The 20,823-nt window shown below is 39.1% G+C and overlaps 1 protein-coding gene across 1 annotated transcript in view; it reads right to left on the bottom strand.

Annotated features, from left to right (window-relative positions):
- Positions 1-428: 428 nt before the first annotated feature.
- The window catches only part of INO80 (INO80 complex ATPase subunit), a 52,775-nt gene continuing 32,380 nt past the window's right edge, over positions 429-20,823 (bottom strand). Inside the window, exons 25-35 of the mRNA XM_088520499.1 lie at positions 20,249-20,474; positions 15,294-15,421; positions 11,093-11,187; positions 8,506-8,578; positions 7,345-7,503; positions 6,225-6,327; positions 5,554-5,642; positions 4,627-4,782; positions 4,051-4,210; positions 3,031-3,246; positions 429-2,437 (exon numbers count right to left, since the gene is read on the bottom strand). Coding sequence (XP_088376625.1) covers positions 2,220-2,437; positions 3,031-3,246; positions 4,051-4,210; positions 4,627-4,782; positions 5,554-5,642; positions 6,225-6,327; positions 7,345-7,503; positions 8,506-8,578; positions 11,093-11,187; positions 15,294-15,421; positions 20,249-20,474 — 1,623 coding nt within the window. The 3' untranslated portion in view covers positions 429-2,219. The remainder of the gene's footprint in view (positions 2,438-3,030; positions 3,247-4,050; positions 4,211-4,626; positions 4,783-5,553; positions 5,643-6,224; positions 6,328-7,344; positions 7,504-8,505; positions 8,579-11,092; positions 11,188-15,293; positions 15,422-20,248; positions 20,475-20,823) is intronic.

The following is a 20,823-nucleotide window of genomic DNA, read 5'->3' as shown; positions in this document are numbered from 1 at the left end:
ATCAACACTGCATAGAAGACAGTATTTTCAAATACTACAAAAAAAAAACACAAAAAGAAAAAAGAAAAAAAAGGAAAAAAAAGAAACTATGGGGAATGATGTCCCCAAAAGAAAAACTATTGAATTCAACTGACGTACTTCAGACACATATATAATTTTCCATATTATACTTGCATATATTTCCTTGTGATCTATTGCATATATACTCCAAAGTAGATCACAAATAGCTAGTGAATACAGATATATAACTGCACAGTTGCAACTGAAAAAAATTACAGAATATGATATTCCAAAGAGGGCAAATACTCGAGAGCATTGCTTTGAGGAGCATATGTCCACAGATGCATTTCCAGATGCACACCCTTGTGCTCTCAGCACTAATCCTTTCATTTGTACAGTTATATGCATAAAAAACACCAAGACACTGATTTACATAAAATTATCTCACTCCATTTTTATTTAAGATTTTCTTCTCCAGTTAGTAAAAGAAAGATGTGTCTCTCTTTATACATATGTACAGTTCAGTTATAAAAATAGACAGCACATTCAAAGAGAAAAAAAGGCTTGGCATTTGTCTGATTCCCTCTAAATATCATATATACATGTGAATACGAGGGGAAGGGGGAAGTCTTTACGAGTTAATTAAACACCATCTCCCCCCTCAATTATCCCCTGCAAATCTGTTTAAAAATCAATCTAACTAAGCTCAGTTCTGCTATTTTCAGGTGTGCAAATTAGAGGCAGAGCCAACAGGAAGCACTCGCTCCACACTGTAGGACGCCAGGCAAAGGATTCGGGGTCGGAAAAAAAATTATATTAATAAAAAAGTCATCTTCTGTTGTCACAGCCCAGACCTGTAACTCGTAACTTGCTTCTCTCTCTTGAGGGAAAGTGCCCTGGCAGAAGAGCCATTTAATTCAACGCGCCAGGCAGAAGAACTGCCCCACATCTCAATCTCAGTGCAATGCAGACAGCGCTTACAGCCAAGCAAGGGGCCACGGAGGGGTCCTGCACAGTGAGGATGGGGAAGGAGCGACCGGAGGAGGAGAACGCAGACAGGCACGGGCAGCGCTGCCTCCTGCCACGCAGACGGGACTCGGCTTTCGGGACCCGCGCGCTGCCGTGGACTCTAAGCTATGTGGGACAATCACAAGGATGAAGGGAAAACACACCGGAAGAACAGTCAATAATGGATGGTTGGGATGAGACTTAAATTTTTCCCACGATGTGACCGGAAAGGGGAATGGCACAGTCCTATTTCTCAATGCTGTCTTTCATTGCTCCCCTCGCAGCACTGCCAGCTGCAGGACCACGCTCAGTTATGGCACAGTGAGAGGAACAGCAGCAAACTCTTCCTCAGCACTTCAGCCTTCCCTCTTCTTGACATTTGTAAAAGTAGAGCCTGATTTTGTTTCCAAGCCTGTAAGAGTTCAGCACACCTCAAAAAATGAGAGAAATCATTCTTAACAGAGTGGATACTCTTGCTGACAGACAAACTTTGAAATGTAAACCACTGGCTTGTAGCTCCTTCCTTTCTATGAAGTGGAGACCGTACTTCTCACTAAGCCTACTTGTGTTCTCATTACTCAAGAGACTCTGAACCTGTTCTTGGCAAGCGATGCTGAAGAGATCCACTCCTTGGAAACCATCTGAGACACCCTCCTTTGAATTTCAGACCTTCAAAGTACCACTCAGAAGAATCTGAGATTCTTTGATCACCCAACATCCTCAGCTTGGCACCTGATTTCCCCCACATGTATGCTGTCCAGTCCCCAGTACGGAAATGTCTTCCGACTCTGCAGGACAACCTTGGGGTTCAGATGTTGATTTCATAGAATAAAACTAAAGCTGGGTTCCACCTCAGGCTACAGGAGAGAAAGTATACTGGGGTGACCTCAAGCACACACGGCATAGAGTAGCTGGATGCTTTCTCAGTAATCTTTGTCAGACGACATTGAATTAAACAAACACAAAAAAGGGGATCTGACACACTCTCAGCCACCCCGGACCACCCCTCCTTCTTGCAGTGTCTGCAAAGACAAATTTTTGGGATACACATAATCAAAGTGCTCACATAGGCCACCCATTCCCATTGTGCTTTGATTTTCTTTTCACACACGCTGGGCAGCAACAAGGCATTCATCTCATGCCTTCAGCTGGCAGGGTGGTCTACTCTGAAAGCCAACACAGTTCAGACAAGCTTTGGGGGTTCAAAATTACTACCGACCGCCTGAGGTGTGGGCACCTTTGCTTTGCTTCCGAATCGGAGTTTCTGGTATGAGGCTGCTGGTCAGGTTTAAGCTTTTGGGGGTCCCACAAACACTGTTTCCTTTGCTCAAAGGGGAGCTCAGGGGAGAAGAGGCGCTTGAAGGTCCAAAATCAGCAAGTCCAGAAGGCCGAATAATTGCTGTTTGTAGAGGGCTACTTGCAGACATGCCTAGCAATGGAAAAGAGAATCAAATACCACGTGAACATGTTATTCCACTTGTTCCTCTTTACCAGCAAATAAAAACAACTTTAATGGTGTCCACATACTAACAATTACTTCTAATACGACCATGAATTCTCTCAGTTCATAAATTTGGACAGTTTAACAAAGAGGGATGTACAATTCATCTTGGGTTTATACTATGTGCAGCCTTCAGCTGGCATAAAGCTGAAACTCCGTCACTGTCAGCTTAGAACATTTGGGAACCTGGTGTTGTATCATCAACATGACAGCAATACAGAAAGAACACAGCTATACTCCTGAGACAAATATCACTACATTTGCCTGGACACCAGAAGAAAAAACGTAGGAGATAATTCACAGGGCAGATGAGACTTCCTCTGCCTGTGAAACTGACTAACCTATCACACAGTTACCATGCCACACCGTCAATTGTCTGGACCTCAGAAGAGACCCAACACAAACTACCAGCAATGCAACACTTCAATCTACTTTTTAACAGGCTGTGAACAAACAATTCGGTCGGATTCACGTGGTCGGCTCTGCTCTCCATAGGCTGCTGCCTCCCCGTCCCCACGTACCTTTGGAGACGTTGTACCCGTAGGCTGCGTACGCCGCTGCAGAGGCTGCTGCTGCTCCTGCCTTGGCACCTGCCATCGCGGCTGCGCTTCCTGCTGTCGACTTCCGGCTTCTGCTTTTCCCAGCGCTTTTGGATCCACTGTTTGGAGCTTTGGGACGACCCCGGTTTCTATTTGACTGGCCTCTCCCAGAGAGAGGTGTGTCTTGCGCTGAAACACCTTCACAAGAGGAGGACATCAAAACAGTTACTTGTAAGTAGCAGACACGATGCCTCACGGCTGAACACAGTGTCATAACCGCCTGCCACTTACACTAAGCTGCTAACAAGCGCTGATTCCCTGGTTTAGACATACAAAATATATACACTGCTCACAACACCCTTCTCCCTTCACTAGCTACATCTCATTAGCTATAACTAATGGTTATTATTATCAATCCCCTCCACAGATAGGTGAAGGATTCTGGGTTTTAATTAGCTCAGGATGAAGTACTTTCATACTTGAAGATACTACTTCTTTTTCTTTTCATTTGCTATCTGTAAATGAATTTATCAAAATTATGGGTCTATTTATTTCAGTATCTAAAACTATGGCAGTTAAAAACATTTCCCATTATGTAAAATTACAGCTGCTTCAATCATCCAGTAGAAAAAGAGAGTTTACTACCAGTCCTATGGTAAATTCAAGTAAATGCTCAGAGATGAATATTTCTGTGGATGCCTATAATTTGGCAAAATGCAAGTAATATGAAGAGCTTTCTATAACACAGGAACAAATGACAAAACTCTAACTAACGCAAGAAACGTAAGTGTGATTGACAACAGACTACAAACAGGAATTTTGCTATCAAATCTGAAGTAAAATTACAGTGGAAAGTTACACTTTTCTAATTTTTTCACCTCTTCCCAAATCTTGCCAGTCACCTATAATACTGTGATTAAAACGCAGGAAGTGCATCATCTAGGCATACAAAAATTAAGGTTTAACAATATGTTAGTAGTAAGTCAAAGCAGCAGCACTGACCATTGATGGTATCGGAAACTGAACCAGTAATGGAAGCAGGAGAGTTTGTTGCCCTTGACTGAGGTGCTGAGGAAGCTGGATCATCCACAATTACGAGCATATCACTGCTGCTCTCATCAGGAGGGATAGAGCCCATGTGTAATTCACTGCTGATGGATATCTAAACAAGATAGAGAACAAAGCTGCTAGCTTCTCACGTTAGGAAAGGGGAATGAAGGGTACAAACATAACGCGACCTTCAAAGAACACACACTCAGATGTAGTTAACTGGTAGTTGTTCTGTCTTTTTTTATGCATCACACTGCCCAGTTTCATATCCTGCCTAATCACATCACACCTGTCCACAGGTTGAGCTGCAGTAAAGACCTCCAGGTACTCTTCATTTCAACCGATCAAAAGATATGTTAAGAAGCTGGAGATTAATGGGGTCAAGAGAGAAGAGAAACCTCTATTCACTTTAAATTACATATTAGCTTTAAAACAAACAAACAAAAACAAACACAGAAAGGAAGAATCCTACAGGGTATAAGTCCACCATTGAAATGGGGCGTAGCTCAAAGCAGCAGCAAGTCTTACCTCACTGAAAGGGCTGGGCATAGCAGAGTCCACACTAATGAAGGAGTCGTCACCATCAGCAGACAGGTTGGAGTTATCAGCTGAGGGAACAAATGGGATCACCAGGTTCATGCCCTCTTTCTTTCTCTTCCCATCCAATTCATCTTCCTTTTTCTTCTGAAAGAAATAAATAAAACAATACAGGGAATGAAAAATACAATAAAACAGGAAGAAAGGGAACAAGCTAACTGAAATCCCAACAACCAATGCAATACAACTTCAGGATCACCCTGTCCAGAATTAACCAAAACAGCTTCTGAAGGACAGAGTACAGATCTCAGCGGCTGCTTCTTTAGATCAAAGTCCTCTGCCCAAAAAAGAGCGGCAGAAACGCTGTAGAATGATTCTTATAGGATTACTTTCATTTCCATTACCGTTTTAAGTGAACTTGAAATTCTTGACCATTATACTGAATTGCAATTAATTAATATAAAACTCCCTATTCCTAAAAAAACCCCTCATTTTCCTGAACTAGTTTTAATGACCTTTTTTAAAACAAACTAAACTTCCCTCATTCCACACGAGCCACAAAACACAAAACGCAGATAAAACCCAAATAACCACATTTACATTCCCTTGTTGACAGTCCCAAAAATCGTAATTGGGTATCCATTTCATATGCCACAAAATGACCATATGATCATTATGTTTTTCAAGCATAAATCCCCAACTGTTGTCTGTAGACTACTGATGAATCTACAAAGACAAATAAAAACGCGATACATATTTTGTAATATCCCTGCCATCAATTGATGCTCAATGGTGAAGGGAAGCAGGACTTATTCAACAGATTGCTTTTGCACAAGATGTTTCCACAGCATGTAATAATATGCCTGAAGATTTTCAGTCTCCATCTCTGAAATAGGCACCCTCTTTGTATCAAAATACCTTCTCAGCATATTTTTCCCTTTTACGTTTACGCTCCTTCACACGATTTGTCTCTTCCTGTTGTCGCTTCTCTTCTTGACGCTGACGCACTGTCAGAACAAAAGCACAAAACTGCCATCACTGGAATGTTGTTTTATAGCCCTTTGTGAATACTATGAGGAACCTTAGTTTGAACAGGGCTGCGAAGAAAAGCCAGTCATATTACTAAAACTCACTGAAGGGCTCAAAGGAGAAATAATATACATATATTTTTTTGTATCCAAATTACTAGAAAGTCTTCCTGAGAAATCTTCTTTGAAGACAGAAGTCTACGTCTAACTTCAAAAGTATAATGAAAAACAGTGTTCTTTATTAATACTTGTTTGTTACGACCTACATAATTCTTTTCACAGCTTTGCCATTCGGGAACAATGTAATGATCCTGAACAAGTGCCAATAAAAACTTTATCATATCATTATGTCTCTTAAACACAACTTATCCTCTCAGCTCTGTAGTGATATGAAACCAGCTTGTACTAACAAGAGCTGGCAGTGCAAAAATGAGCCAGAAAACAGAAGTGGTTATCAGCAATACATGTGTTTGTAGAGATTTAAAAAAAAAAAAAAAAAAAAAAAAAGTGAGCTAATTAACTAGAAGATGGTTTGAATGCTGCAAGATGAATTTCACATACATTTCTTTTCTAGTTCCTCATCATCCAGTAGAAGGCTAACCACCTCTTTTGGTTTCAAGGTATCAGGTTTGAAATTGCCACCTGAAATCACCATTCGCTGGATCTAGAAGAAAAGCAAATCAGAAAAAAGTGTAAGTGCAAGCATGTGAAAGTTGGAGCAGTCTCAACGTCTCGATCATACTAAAGTTCTTAGCAAAACTTAAGGAGATTTTATTGACAGTATAACTATTAAAACAGACAGCAAATGAGCTAGAAAATTGCCATTCCTTGTGCAATGCCGCATGCTTCTAAAGCAACGTGTAATAAAATAAAAACAACAGTATTAAGATACTGCTGAACATTAAGTAAAGATAAAGCAGTACTTTCTGAAGGGTAAATATTACCAATCCTATTTTATAAATAATTTGCAAGGGGTTCATGTAAAAGGCACAAAATTTTCAGTCTCTTTGTCTGAAAACCTCCATATTTAATCTAAATCCCCTAAGTAAGCAACTTTCTCAATTTCTATAGCTTTAACAACAACAACAAACAAAAATAAAGAGAACGCAAAGTATGAAAAGAGATTATACAATTCAAGACCAGAAGCTTTGGTATGAGTTTAAATTATTTGTATTAGCAGCAGAAAGATTATACTCTGCAGTTTTCAGGTTAATGGCAGGTGACCCTATTGTAGTATCCCAGAGCAAAATAGATGAAATTCAGCAGGGAAAATGTGAACACATTCAACTGGAGATGCTTCAATTGCTAAAATGCAAACTAGATGCTAAGTAAAGAAAAGCTAACCACTGCCTAAGTATGAAGAAAGCTAAAAGAAATCCCTGAACACACACAACATCTGAGTCTTGTTACGGGTAAAGGCTCTAGCTTTGAAGAGGTCTGCGTACTTTTAGTGTGTCATAAAGTTTTCATGAAGGCATGGTGTTAATAGTTAGCTTCTTCCTACTTCATATAATACAGCCGTAGTGCTGCTGTGCTGCAACAGATATTGTTGTTGTTCTTATTTTTACTTAGCAAATATAGTAACATCTGGCTTCCCTTCAAGCTCCTGGCACCATTTTTTCTGTTTCTTCATTCATTTCGATACATGTTTCCTGCTACCAGATGATTTCTTTGTTCCTACCTCACTCTTTTCCTTGGCCCTTTGTAAGATGCGCTCCTCAATGGTGCCTTTACATATCAAGCGATAAACAGTGACCTGTTTTGTTTGACCCAGCCTGTGGGCCCGGTCCATGGCTTGCTGGTCTACTGTTGGGTTCCAATCACTGTCATAGAAAATTACCTGGAAAAGAACACCAGAAGGGATTAAACAAAAACACACGCTTAAGAACATGCTGATTAAGAACTAAAAAAAGAAAACAGTTGAGAAAAATTAAAACTCCACTATAGTATCCAGAGAGCTACCTTTTCACTGTAGGCTGAATTCACCTAGCCTTGCGCAGTACTCCAACGACTTCTTCATTGCATTTCAGATGCATTCAAACTCCTCAATACTCTATATTCAATTTCTATAAAATGTCATTAGAATCTTATCTTTTTTTTTTTTTTTTTTTTAAAAAAGAAGTCTGCTTTGGAGGCACAAAATTCTGAAGTTACCATATTAAATCACTATCATGTGACTGACCTATAACTAATTATGCCACTAATCTATTTTAGTGTGTTATTTACGTCAAAAAGCAGCACCAAATTTTAATTTCATGCAAAGAGGAACAGTTCAAGAATAACTTTTTCTTTCAAACCCTATTAAAATCTATCTTCTAATGCTCTTACTACAAACAACCAAAATACCACATTAAATTTATACTGCCCAGTCATTCTAACAATATGCACAGTAAACACAAAGCACAGACGTTAAAACAAACTTAAGGCAGCAAAGTGAAGCATTCAGAAAGTCACAACTGAGAACTAAGACTGGTTATGCAAGAAACCTGCAGGACTATGCATGTATTTCTACTTATTCCCTCTGTTGAAACAATTTCAGTCATGAGTACTTTGCAGTTTTGATCATGCTACAAATACTTTTCCATTTTTTTTAAGTGACAGCAAGATATGACGGTATATTTAAAAAAAAAAAAGCACAGCTGAAAGACTTTCACACAGAAAGCCCAATTTTGTTAAATAAATTGTGGTGACTGGAAGCAGGAGATGAGCACCATGGGAAAACCGGTGTAAGGGGGCATATGAGATATGAAAAGCAAGGAAATATTTAAGCTGAAAAGTAAACATTAATAAGCCAATTTCTATGCTGCATAAGGCTTTGTGAGCTCTACTAAGCTTTACCTACCGTATCTGCAGCTGTAAGGTTAATGCCCAAGCCACCAGCTCTTGTACTTAACAGGAACACAAAAATATCATTCCTGAAAAGGAAGTAGGAAAAAACACTCATTTTGCGCACGATGAACAAGAATTAACCACGGAAGCTAACTTTTTTATCCCCAAGAAATGATCATAGTTATTTCTCCCTCAAACACTTCAGAATGTTTTGTGCTTTTCATGGACAAGAAAAGAAAGAAAACATAGAAAAGAGTGAAAGTAGTTAATATTCCAGCAGCCCTGATCTGTAAACATAAACATGCAGTTTGCTAAAGAAGCTCCTTATTCTCTATCAAAAGAAACCAGGGTTTACTTATCTTGCCTCTATGGGAAATTAAGATTTCATTTGGACAAAGAACAATTTATAGTTTCAAAGAATTGATCAACATTAGGAAAAAAAAACTTGCCCTAACAATGCTCAATTGACACAGAAAGGAAAATAGATGCTGAAACGATGTGGATGCAAGTTTTGTTCTAAATTCTGTGCCTTGCACAGAACCAAGCTTCCTGGGGAGAGTGGAGGTGAATCTTATCAGTAATAAAAACAAACTGTCAAATACACAGGTACAATAGAAAAGGACCAGGGCATGAATAAGCTTCCCGTATGAAAATTTCTTAACTCCAATCCTCATTCTACGGCTGTTTAAATCAATAATTCTGATCTCTTGGGTTCAGTTTCTGTATATGTAAAAAGAGATTAAAATGAATCCTTTCAAGACAATAATGTAAGGATTCTGTTGTGACTGACTGCAGACTGTTTTGATGATGAACTGTGCAGGCAGTGCTAACAACCAGATACTGCAAAAAGAGAAAGTGCCTCTAACCCAAGCTCTTTGAGATTTGTTGCCTGGAAGTTCTGTTCTGAAACTAGAATACAAATGTGCTGGTAGTCTGAAATCTAATATGAAAATCCATTTTGAGTTATGGACAGTTGGGAGGAACTGAAACAAAACTGTCAGGTTCTACACTTGAGGCCAAAGGAGTCTGCAAGGGCACATTCACCATGAGGGTGATCCTTGGCCAGAAAGTCTCCTCAGTGTTGCAACAACAGTGGAACATGCATGTAGACAGTCACCTGAACATCCAGTTTTGAAATGCGCCTGGAAGTGCCATATGGAAAGAAATAGGATAGTGCCACAGACACTACTGCATGGCTATATATTTTCAGCACCCTGCTAAGGCATCCTGTGCAATAGTTTAGTCTTAGTCATGCTTTTTTCCTGGAAACATTTCTCATAAGCAAACTGCGTTTAAGAGGAACTCAAATCACATTTTAATAGGAATTCTTGTTTTGACTGGCTGACCTATCTCTCAAAGGGATTTCCTGTTGAAATGATTATTTTTCTTTAGTTGTTCTATTCATTAATAAAAATAAATTCTGTTCATGAATAAAAACATCTTTTTGACTTCTTTTACAGGAAGAAGCATCAGGATTTCAGGAGAACATCATAAGCACCAAGGAACCTGTTTCTGACAACTGGAAACAGAAACAGGAAGAAAGATTCTGCAAAGGGCTCTCGCTTCAGGTATCGGATATGATCTGTTGCCAGTTCTATCACTCAGAGGAGGAACAGCCTCTTCATTGCACACAGTCACTCAGCTCTTCAAGCACTGCATGAACTAGTGGCCTGAAAGACGAGATATTGTTTCCCCTCCAGTCTCCAACCACGATACCTTGGAACTGTTCTCTGTTCTAAAATGAGTGCCCTCACCCTGCAGTAAGCAATAATGCATCATCCTTACTTCTTTGAAAGCAAAGTGACCATGTTTTTTAAAGATCACATCACCAATCGAGAAGGGTAAACTGGCTAATGGATCATACAGTCTTTGACTCAACTACTAAACCAAAGCAACATCCCTCAAGCCATATCTAAAGATCAAAAGGAAACTCAATAGCCATAAATTCAATAATAAATCATGTATCTCAGTGCAAGCAAAGCTAGACTAAAATATCTGAATTTATAATGAATAAGTAACTTCCTTTTCTGATATGGTAGTGAAAGTTGCAAGAAACCATTTTGATTTACTAAATTGAACTAGTCAGTATATCTTACTATTTAATAAAAACATTTTATCATTAATATATTAGTTTAAGGTTTTTTAATAAATCTTGCCACATTCAAGATAAAATTAACCAATTATACATGCTGAAATGGTATGGCTTGTTATACTGGAATCCAGGTCAGTTTCAAAAGCTCCATCATGCCCCAGTTTTCTATTTCATCTTCAGAATGTCAGTTCTCAGAGCACACAAACATCTGGTCCCTTTCCACTAAGGTGTCTATAAGCATACTTGGGATGGAAAAGAAACAGAACTCAGAGTTCACTAAAATTTGCTTCTGATACTCTGTTTCACAGATTACAAATTCCTGAATGCTACTGGATTCAACAGACACAAATACTGGTCAGCAAATCACCAACAGCAAACCTTGAATGTTTGAGATAAAGTCAATTTGAAATCATAAAATATAACCTAAGCACAAGCATTTTATTGACTTCTATTGTACCTTAGACCAAATCTGCATGTGCACATGATTTAGCATTATTAAATGCATTACCTGTTCTGAAAATCAGCTACCATATCCCTTCGCTCAGAAATCTTCGAAGAGCCATCCAATCTCATGTAAGTATGTTTCCTGTAAACCATATACTCCTACAAAGAACACAGAGAAAAAAAATACAGTTGCTCTTGAAATTGCTCTGTCTTCATTCTTCAGGAAAAAGCTATGAAATGCAATTCACACTGATAGGAAAGAAAACCTTGAACTATCATAACTAAATAAGCTCTAAGTGTATGTAAGCAAAACTTCGTAATAATAGAAGTTTGACGTTAAAGCTACTCTTAATCATTTCTTAATTACTTTTTGCATTTCACACAAGCTAAGGAATACAAATTACGTCAGTTCAGCCTTTATTCATTTACAATTTTCCTTTCAGCATTTCAGAACTGGGGATGCACATATTGGACTGTGTTCAGATACATATATATTTTTTTCCTGCAAGTAAACAAACAGGTAAAAATCACTAACTTTAACAGTTTGCCTTTACATAACCAAAACTTTGACCAAATCAAATAAAAACACAGACACACAAAAAACAAGATAGACACGTTTTTGTTCTCCGCTGATTTTAAACAACTTGACTAGTGGCTCTAAAAAGCCTGCAGCAACACCTGCCCAGGCTTTCCCTCACTTGTGAAGAGCCTGTGAATCTCACTGAGTACAGGAACACTTTGAAACTGGTGTATGAACACATAGCTCCTGCCAAGAGGCAGAACTGGAACCATTGCCTAGGATGCAAATCAAATGGCACCAAACAGCAATGCTGTAGGCAAAGGCTTTCTTCCATGACAGATTTTTTAATGCTGTGAAGTGCCTAGTATTTTCTGGTAACTGTGCAGCAAATCAATGATTTTTTAAATACAGAGATGGATCTCTAGGCTACCTAGATATCCTAGTTTCTTTGAGAAGACACCTTCTTAACATCTTATCACTGACATCCTTTGCTGATCTAACTCCTATTTGTTACATTAGCTGGATGTAAATCCTACTGGTGTATGCATCGCTTTCTGAGAATTTGCGACTGCACAGGAAGACAGAAAGGGAACAGATGGTGCTTTAGAAGTAAGAATCATTAAATTCATCTCGCTCCAAGCTGCAATGTTCAGCAAATCAAGGACTGATGTGGTGTGAGAAGACAAGGTGCTATCTGCACTCTACAGAAACTCCTAACAATGCCACACTCTGTTATCCTTTCCAGTTTTCCTTCACTCTTCCTCTCCCTCTTTCGTTCTGCTTCACTAATGCAGGAGAGGTAAAAACGGCTGCCACACTATAAGGAACCTGGGGAAAAGACTGCTTACCTGAAAAGAAGTTTGAGTTTAAGTCAGAAGAATTAGGAAAATACAGATGAATAAAAAAATAACAATATCAAAAAGGTCATAAGTCCCACTTGGTCTGCCTCTATGGAATATAACTCATGTCTGACAGGACTTTAGCAGAGAGAGATAGAATTTTAAAGCAGAGAAGAGCTGCTTAACCAGGCACTTAGGCCCTCATTTACTATTGCTTTATCCCATTTCCACACAAGGATAGAGTTGTCAGTTAGGCACTATGTGACCTTCTTCAGAGATCTGATTGATCCTCTTTATCACAAGAGCCTTTTCTTTCCTATTGTCTCTATCAGCATTTATTTTGATTCAATCTTTTAACATCTTGACTCACTCTTCTCTCATCTGACTACTAACCATCTCTTCATTAGCACATCTCCTAACCAAACTTCATCACAAATAGAGACGTTTTCCATTCTGTCAAGTGCTTGTCATCCCAGACCTTAATTCCACTATGAAACAATTTACAAAGGAATAAACTATTCTATACTTTCAAAACTGAAATGCATGTTTTCCTTACATGAAATTAGCTTAGTAACTTGGCCTTTAATCAAACCTTCCTTCAATTCTCTGCTTACCAGGTTCTAGGCTCTGAGGCTTCAACCCTCTCCACCTGCCCATGGTCAAAAAGAAAACCTTACAGGGTTTTAACAGCGCTCCTGTGAAAGCCTTTTTTCTTTGTTTAAATACAGTTATTCAGTAACTTATTATTATTATTTTTAATATTAACAGTACACTTGCAGTTCAGAAAAAGAAACTATATTACAATTTATACTACACAGTAGTTTGGTGTTTTGATCACTCTCAGAAACGACATGCTTTCAGCTTTAGGAAAAAAAAAAGGACACTAAGAGCAAAGAAACTATTCAAGAATTAACATACTTGGCTCCCTAACTTTATCTGGGCACTTGATGTACTTGATCACCGCCTATCTTTCTATTCCCTGCAAACGGTGGAGAAACAAGAAAACGCAGAACACGGGGAGGTAAAGCACCACCTAATCCATGACCATCTGGAAGGATTGAGGTCACGCCACTGTGTGCAGATTGCATAGTTGAGACAAAAGGAAGAACCGACAATAACCACATCAAGAGGTACAAGATGACAAAACCAGCAAGCATTGTAATTGTTCTAAAAGTTTTAAAAAGTCAATGGTTAATCTTCTGGGGACACTTACACTAGACTTGTTTGAAAATTCAGCTGATGATCTTTATTAGTCAGAGGAGCCAGCAAGACAGCAGAAGTATTAATGTAGGAAAAATAATGGAATGGACCCTGGCTGTGGAGCACCAGCGGAAGAAATGAGCAAGGAAGAATGACTCCATCAGGTTAATGCAGTATTAAAGTAACTACTCTTCTGGCCTCAGACACAGATGTTTTCTCAAAAAGTATAAAATGTCTTTTCCTCCCTATTTCATTATCCAAATCAAGCTCTGTGTATTTCAACACGAACAAAATTATGCATATTTTGGCAGCATATAAAACTGAGACATTTTACTGAATGTAGAATATAATTTGACCCCTCATCAGATGAATGCAATGTGTACCCTGCCGAAATCACTGGCAATTACTCTTACATACAGGAGAAAACAATCAGATCTGAAAAAAATAAATGTGACATTAGCCTAAAAAGCATGTAATACTTTGTAATACAGAGCTGCATGAAATAATAATAATGAAATTTGTTGAAACAAAATCATTTTCCTCTTTGTATTTATATCTGCTGTTCTGTAACAGCTGAATAAAGAAGCAGTTCTTAAGCTAAAGCTAAATCAAACCAACCTAGTTTTATGACTTTGTAAGCGTGTATTTTGTGCTCTCTGACCTGCATGGATTAGGCTGATATAGTAGCTGTTACACTGATACAATCAAAATACTGTTAAAAGAAACAGGACATCCTATAGTCTTTCATACTTAAGTAGGTTAAGGGGATGAATTTTGATACTTCTGGACAGAAAAAGAAATCTGTTGCTATACAACTTTTGCAAAGATTTTCTCACAACCCGAGTCCTTACTTGACTTTCAGCTGGCTTAGTTCAGGCATCTGAAACATGGTGGGGGAGGAAGTAAAAACAGAACATGGTAGTTGACTTATTTGGGTAATAAAATTCAACAAATGAAGTTGAGCATTTAGGAGATACTATAGGAAAGACTATTTGCTCCCAAGCCTTTAAAATGGAATGCTAACAGAAAAGACAGCAGCACTAAACACTCGGCCTTATGGGCTCCATGGTGTAACGCAGGACAACAACAAACCTGCAACATGTCCAATGCCTGGCACACAAAAAGGAGGCATAGGAAGCAATGCTAGAGAAAGAACCAAGATACAGAATGGCAGCCACCCAAGCTCTCTGCTTTGCCTCATAGCAGGGAATAACAAAACAAAAAGCAGCTTACAAATGAGCTTATACAAACTGCTGGCCTTAAAATGCTCTTACAGGACATGTGATTTAGGTAGTAGAAATTACAAAAATGTATAAAAATTGAAAAGGAAACTGAACACTTTCGTAGAAGAGGAATCAATTTAGGATTACTGAATATACAGAAACCACAGCTGGCTCACAAAGTCCTTGAGTTGCATATTGCTGGAGGCTGAGGTAATAATCAGGAAATATCACCGTTCTTAAACACCTTTCCCCTAACCATCTGCTTCTGTACATCGGTGGAAGCATGACCCTCGTCTGGAATTTTTGTCTGACTTTGTATGGCAACTCTTATATTCTCACTTCAGTCAATGCATTTAGTGGGTATCCCTAATTACAATAATTTTACATCAGGTTTACTACATCCAAAGTACAGAATATTCTCTAAATATTATAGCTAAATCTGCAGCTTCAGAATTCGCCTCTGGTAGGCTACAGTTCTCCTACCTCCAGTAGGTCAATCATCCGTGTCATCTGAGAGTAGATGAGAACTCTGTGTCCTTGAGATTTCAGACGTGTCAGCAGAAGATCAAGAGCATGAAGTTTCCCACTATCCGTGATCAGACTCTCTTTGTCTAAGAGGAAAAGAGAAAAAAGCAGGTAACTAAAAAAGCCCAAACAACAGCATGTAACAAATTAACTTCTAAGTTTTGTAGGATTTCACTCCATCATAATCCTTAAGGTGATGAGCTGTGATGAAAGAAGCTACAAGATCCCCTTTCAATGATTTATATCATCACACTGCTGATGGTAACTTTTGTTAGCTGGAATGGGAACACAGGAACATACCTGCTTGGCAAAATCTCACCACATGTTTCCATTTTCCAGCTATTTCCTCCTTCTAAGGGTTTATCCATGTCAACAACCACAACATGCCTTCATATTAATCTGGCAGTTAAAGTCTCCCTACCCCCTCCCCCCCGCAACTTTAAACATGAAATGTTGTCTTTTGGGCACTTCCTGTTAACGTTTTGCTGAGCTTTAGACCTATTCTTCATGGATTTAGTTTCAAGACCAAACCTGACACCAACACAGAGTGAAAACAATTCTCTAGGTCACTGTAAGGTAACAGCCTCTCAACAGCGCTGCCTTTACTCTTTTTACTCTTTTCTTTCCTCCATTTTTGGTTTTCTGATTGTTTTAAGAAATGTTTCTCAATGGCAATTTTTTAAGCCATTCCAAATCTTATATTTCACGTCCTCTGTGTTTCAGCACCGCTCATGAATTATTTTTCAGGAAGGAGATCTTCCTGTTTGTACATTCTGTACATAAACTTCAGTAAACAATACGTTACTGTTGAAAGAGGATGAAGAGAACTTTACTTCCAAAAATTATCTGTTGGAAAGGCCTCTGATGATTTTTTATTCCTTGGGATGCCTGAATGTAGGTCTGCAGCCAAAACGGAAAGTTGACAACTGCAGATGGTGCCGTGGCTAGTACAGAATCCAAATATTTCCAACGTGTCTAGCAGGTACCATTCTAACCATTCTCTCATTCTCTCAGAAGAGGCAGCCACGGTTTCTGTGCATCAAAACTGCTGAGCTGTCAGAACTGCTTAAAATTATTAAGAGATTATACTCGCACTGTAAACTGTGAGTGTTTTCTCCTTCGGTAAATTTAGAGCAATGAATATTGCTCTAAATTAGTACTTTATCAATTATAAAACCTAGACAAAAGAGCTCTGCTCTTCTTTCCTGGTCAGCCTATTGGGGCATTCAGTGCTCTGCTCTCCCTTTTCCACACAGATCTCATCCCACGGTGGTGCTGTTGCCTTGCCAGGGCTGAGCACCATGTACCACTGCTTGAATCACCAGCAACCACCCCAGGGAATACATCTACTACAGAGGTAAGCCAAGCAGATTCTGCAAGGCAAACTCAAGGTCACAGCTCAGGTGCACATTTGTTTTAGAGGCAACATAATGTACAATGACACACTAACCTCTAAAACGTAATATAGTCTCAATTACATGGAACTTTTTAACAATTTCAAGAATTCTTCTAAGAAAGGCCAAACCGTGAGCTTGCACAGTTAAATGATTACAGAAATAAAGTAGGGTTATTTGGTTTTAAAATACATTTGTTACACCAAAAAGTCTGCACAAAAGGAATGTTTATTCTCTTCACTAAATGGGATTTTATTCTTTAGATGATAAACCACTATGCTTTTCTTTTGTTCTGATCTGTGAGCTTGTATTTCAGAATAAATTAAATAAAAGGAGCAATGTAACATGAAAAGCCTAGATACATGTAACAAACTAATATGATTATTAACCAAAAGCCATCTGAATGGAAGGAGAAAGAGACAACATGCCGGGGCTGTTCAAAAGTCAATGCAGACTGACTCAGATAAACATACCAGCAAGTTTCCAAAAGCAAGACCCTTCCACTTTTCTCATATACTCTTTTTGTAAGCATGAATAGGTAAAACAAAAAATTGGTAACTGGAAATGATGCGTGTCCTTTGCTGCTCGACCTCCACTGTATAAGTATCTATTTTTAAAAAGCAGTATAATTCAAATTACAACCAAAGGACGACTTTGCAGACAGTTTTACAGCTCTGAAAGTTAGCAATTTGTTAACAATTTAGTTTATCAGATATGTTGGCATAACAGAATTTCTAAGAAAATTTTTGAGGAAAACAAAACAGAACTATCAAAAAAGATTTATCACTACCAGAAGAGAAAAACATTCAGTGCTAGACTGGCATCTTTAAGTATGCTCTCTTGACACTGATGTGTTTTCCAAGCTCAAACGCTTTTATGTGCTTAAAGTCTGCCACCTAGTGCTTAAAAATGACCAATTCCATAAACCTCTTAAAAATATACTTATTTATTCAAGCTGTCTTCAGAAAACAGGACATTTAGTAGGGGAAGGAGAGAAGAGGGGAAAAAAATAGCACCTTCCATCTTCAGTTTCTCTCACTGCTACCTCCCTTTTACCATGGGAGAAAAAGAACTTGTTTGATTTTAAATTACACTTCAAAAAATTGCAATTTTACATTCTTGTTTTTTTTATTTACCACTCAACAATTCCAATGACAATGTCTTTTGATTTTCATTTTAATAGTATCATCAAAGGAATATCATTTTAACCAAAAACTTTCAGCAAGTCGTGAGATACAGATCCTGGGCTGCAAGGTAAGTTCTCCCTGGGATGTTATCACTGGGTTCTTCTGCAGTACAGCATGCAAAAAATGTGAAACAACCAGAGCAAAGAGCTAGGAGCTGTAAAATCAACATTGTACTGCTTCAGTCTGGGGAGGGAAGGAAAGAAAAAAAAAAAAAAAAAAGCCCTGCCTCCAGGCACAGAGCGAGGGATATGGACATAAATTACCTACAAGGGGATACTCCGGTATACTATGGCCTGGGAAAAATAGTCACAAGTGATTATGACTCAAAATAACCCCAGCTGGGAGCTCTGGCCCATGACTGGAGCTGGGATTGGGGATCTCTGGAGAATGCGAGAAAGTGCCTCTGGACATGCAAAAAGCCGAGGGAAGGGAGATAAAGAGCGGGAGCAGCTGAGAGCCCCGCTCCCCTCCCGGCCGCCCGCAGCACAATGGGGTCAGTGAGGAGCTAACCGGCTCTCACAGTAAACAGCCAGTGAGGCCGGTGCTTTTTATCGATGCTAAAAGGACTCAGACGCTTCCTGCCATTTAATCCAGGACCATTTTTCTTTCAAAGAACAGGAAAAGCCTCAAGAGATTCCCACAGTGATCGTAAGCGAGCCTGCTGCCAGGGGACTGGGAGCACCGAGTCTGAGGAGAGATAGACCTGGGTTAAGAGAGACACGTTTCCCCTTTGCTCCTGTCACCTCTTCACCACACACCTTCACACCTACAGCTTCATTTTACACTTGCTGGACTGCAGCCTGGTAAACGGCGTCTTCCATGGCTTTCTGCAGTGCGCTGTGCCTGCTTCTGCATGTATAAACACAGCTGTGCTGCTGTGCCATCAGCCCTCTCCCCTCAGAATAGGTTTAGGCTTGAATACTGCTTCCCACCTAAATTAAAACACAGCTGTATCAATCTACTTCTGTATCTCTCAATTCCAAACATCCCAAATTCTACCAGCTTTTACAGCACTCATCCCAACCATACTTTCAGTCAACTTCTGCACTGAGCTCTGGCAGTTTATCTTTCCCTGCACCTATTCACTCATCCCTGTAAGTTTCTTGCAAGCCATCTTTACTCCTTTATAAATTTTTGCCGATAACACAATCATCAGCCTAAAACTGAAAAGTGTTTTGTTGAGATTTTACCCCTCTCTCTACTCTAATGCCAGCCATAAATATTCCCAATTTTCCTCATTTCTCCCTCTATGCTTTCTATTTTCAGTACCTCCCTGTAGTAATCCATCTTCTGTTTCCAAATAATTGATAAATTACCCAATGTGCTCCTAAAGAAAGAACACTGTATAGAATCATCAAATATCATTAAACATTAATCTAGCACAAGCTCAGCAAAAACAGTTCCTCTTCAAATGACTCCAAATACTTGAGGTATCTTCTCAAACCGGACTACAGCAAGCAAAAGGCCATTTTCCTTTTACTGTGTTCACTTCCCCCGCCAAACATCCTTGACCCAAAAGGCTCTGGGAATAACTTAGGATCTGGCAGTGTAAGCTGTTTTTCCTCTTGGCTATCTCTCAGATCTCTAGTGCTTTATGCAGAACTCAGTTCACTGCTCGGGACCATCTTCTGACAAAACTAGAGTGCATCCAGACCACGTAAGTCATTGCAGTATTGGTAACCAAATTCTAACTGATCTTGGATTACTTTAGTCAAATTCCAAGGGAAAAGAAACGAAGTGTGTTTTCTTTACAATTACACTGGTATCTTTTACTGCTTTACCAAGAAATATGAATAAGTCTTTTTTCCAGCTGAAATTCAGTAAATCCCTTATGCCTTATTTTCCAAGCCAATTTCCCTTGAGCCCCAAGCCCTTCTTTCCAAGGACTGTAACAAGTAGTGCTTACCCTTCCACTAGGAAGACCAACAGAAGAACTCTTAGGTCACTACCAAGGTTCTTCAGAAAAAGGAGATTGTTAATTTTATTGAAATCCCTCCCTCTCCAACCTAACAGTAGTATTCTTTTAGTAAGTAAGACCACCTCCTTACAGTCATTTTGAGAGCTAACCGCTACAGACAGAATCATAGAATTACAGAATTCTTAAGGTTGGAAGGGACCCCCAGAGATCATCCAGCCCAATCTCCAAGGTGGTAAACATTTTTATCAGACTTGATCAGTCTTCATACACAGCTTTACCCTAGACAGCAAAGAGTACGAAGTCACAGCATATTTTAAGACAGAGTTAATTTTCACTCATGAAGTAAAAGACTGCTCCCCAAACACTGTGACCACCAAAGAGCAGATGTCCTTATCTAACAAACTATAAGCTTACCTGGTATCCTGATAAAAGACCAGCCATTCTGAGGTGTGATTCCCAGCAGCCCTCCTGGACACTCGGGGAAGAAGCGGGAGCACTGCTTCACCCAGTCAGCGGCTAGTTCGGGGGCTCCGTGGAGCACACACTGCTTTGCTTCTAGGCTTCCTCCTTCCTTTAGTGCCCTGCGCTCATATTCTGCACTACGATCATTGCAATAGAATTCCAGCGGCACAGCAGTTACCTACAAATTAAATAACAATCAATACTCTTGTTCATAAACTCTCTTTAAACCTCATTCCCCAAATCCTCAACTCAATAACTTTCCCCAAAGTTCAAATTTTAAAAGCTAAATCATTACTGACATATACAAATGGAAAACAATCACAGACTGAATTAAAATAAGAAAAGCTGTAATACTTCAGCATTGCACAAAAAAGCCCTATGAACGATCAGTTGTGGACTTCTTTCCTTTGATAAACAGTGCCTTGTGTCAACTGCCATGCAACGGATGGCAAAGCTGAAAGTAAAGAATGTTATCTTTGCTGTGCACGTCATTTTGCCCAGACTTGTTTTTTTAATTTCTGCCTTTC

This window comes from Tinamus guttatus, unplaced genomic scaffold, assembly GCF_059628265.1.
Source record: "Tinamus guttatus ecotype Peru unplaced genomic scaffold, ASM5962826v1 Tinamus_guttatus_pri_ptg000089l, whole genome shotgun sequence".
Taxonomy (NCBI): domain Eukaryota; kingdom Metazoa; phylum Chordata; class Aves; order Tinamiformes; family Tinamidae; genus Tinamus; species Tinamus guttatus.
Note: the sequence above shows the minus strand (reverse complement) of the source record. Positions and strands in the feature narration are given on the sequence as shown.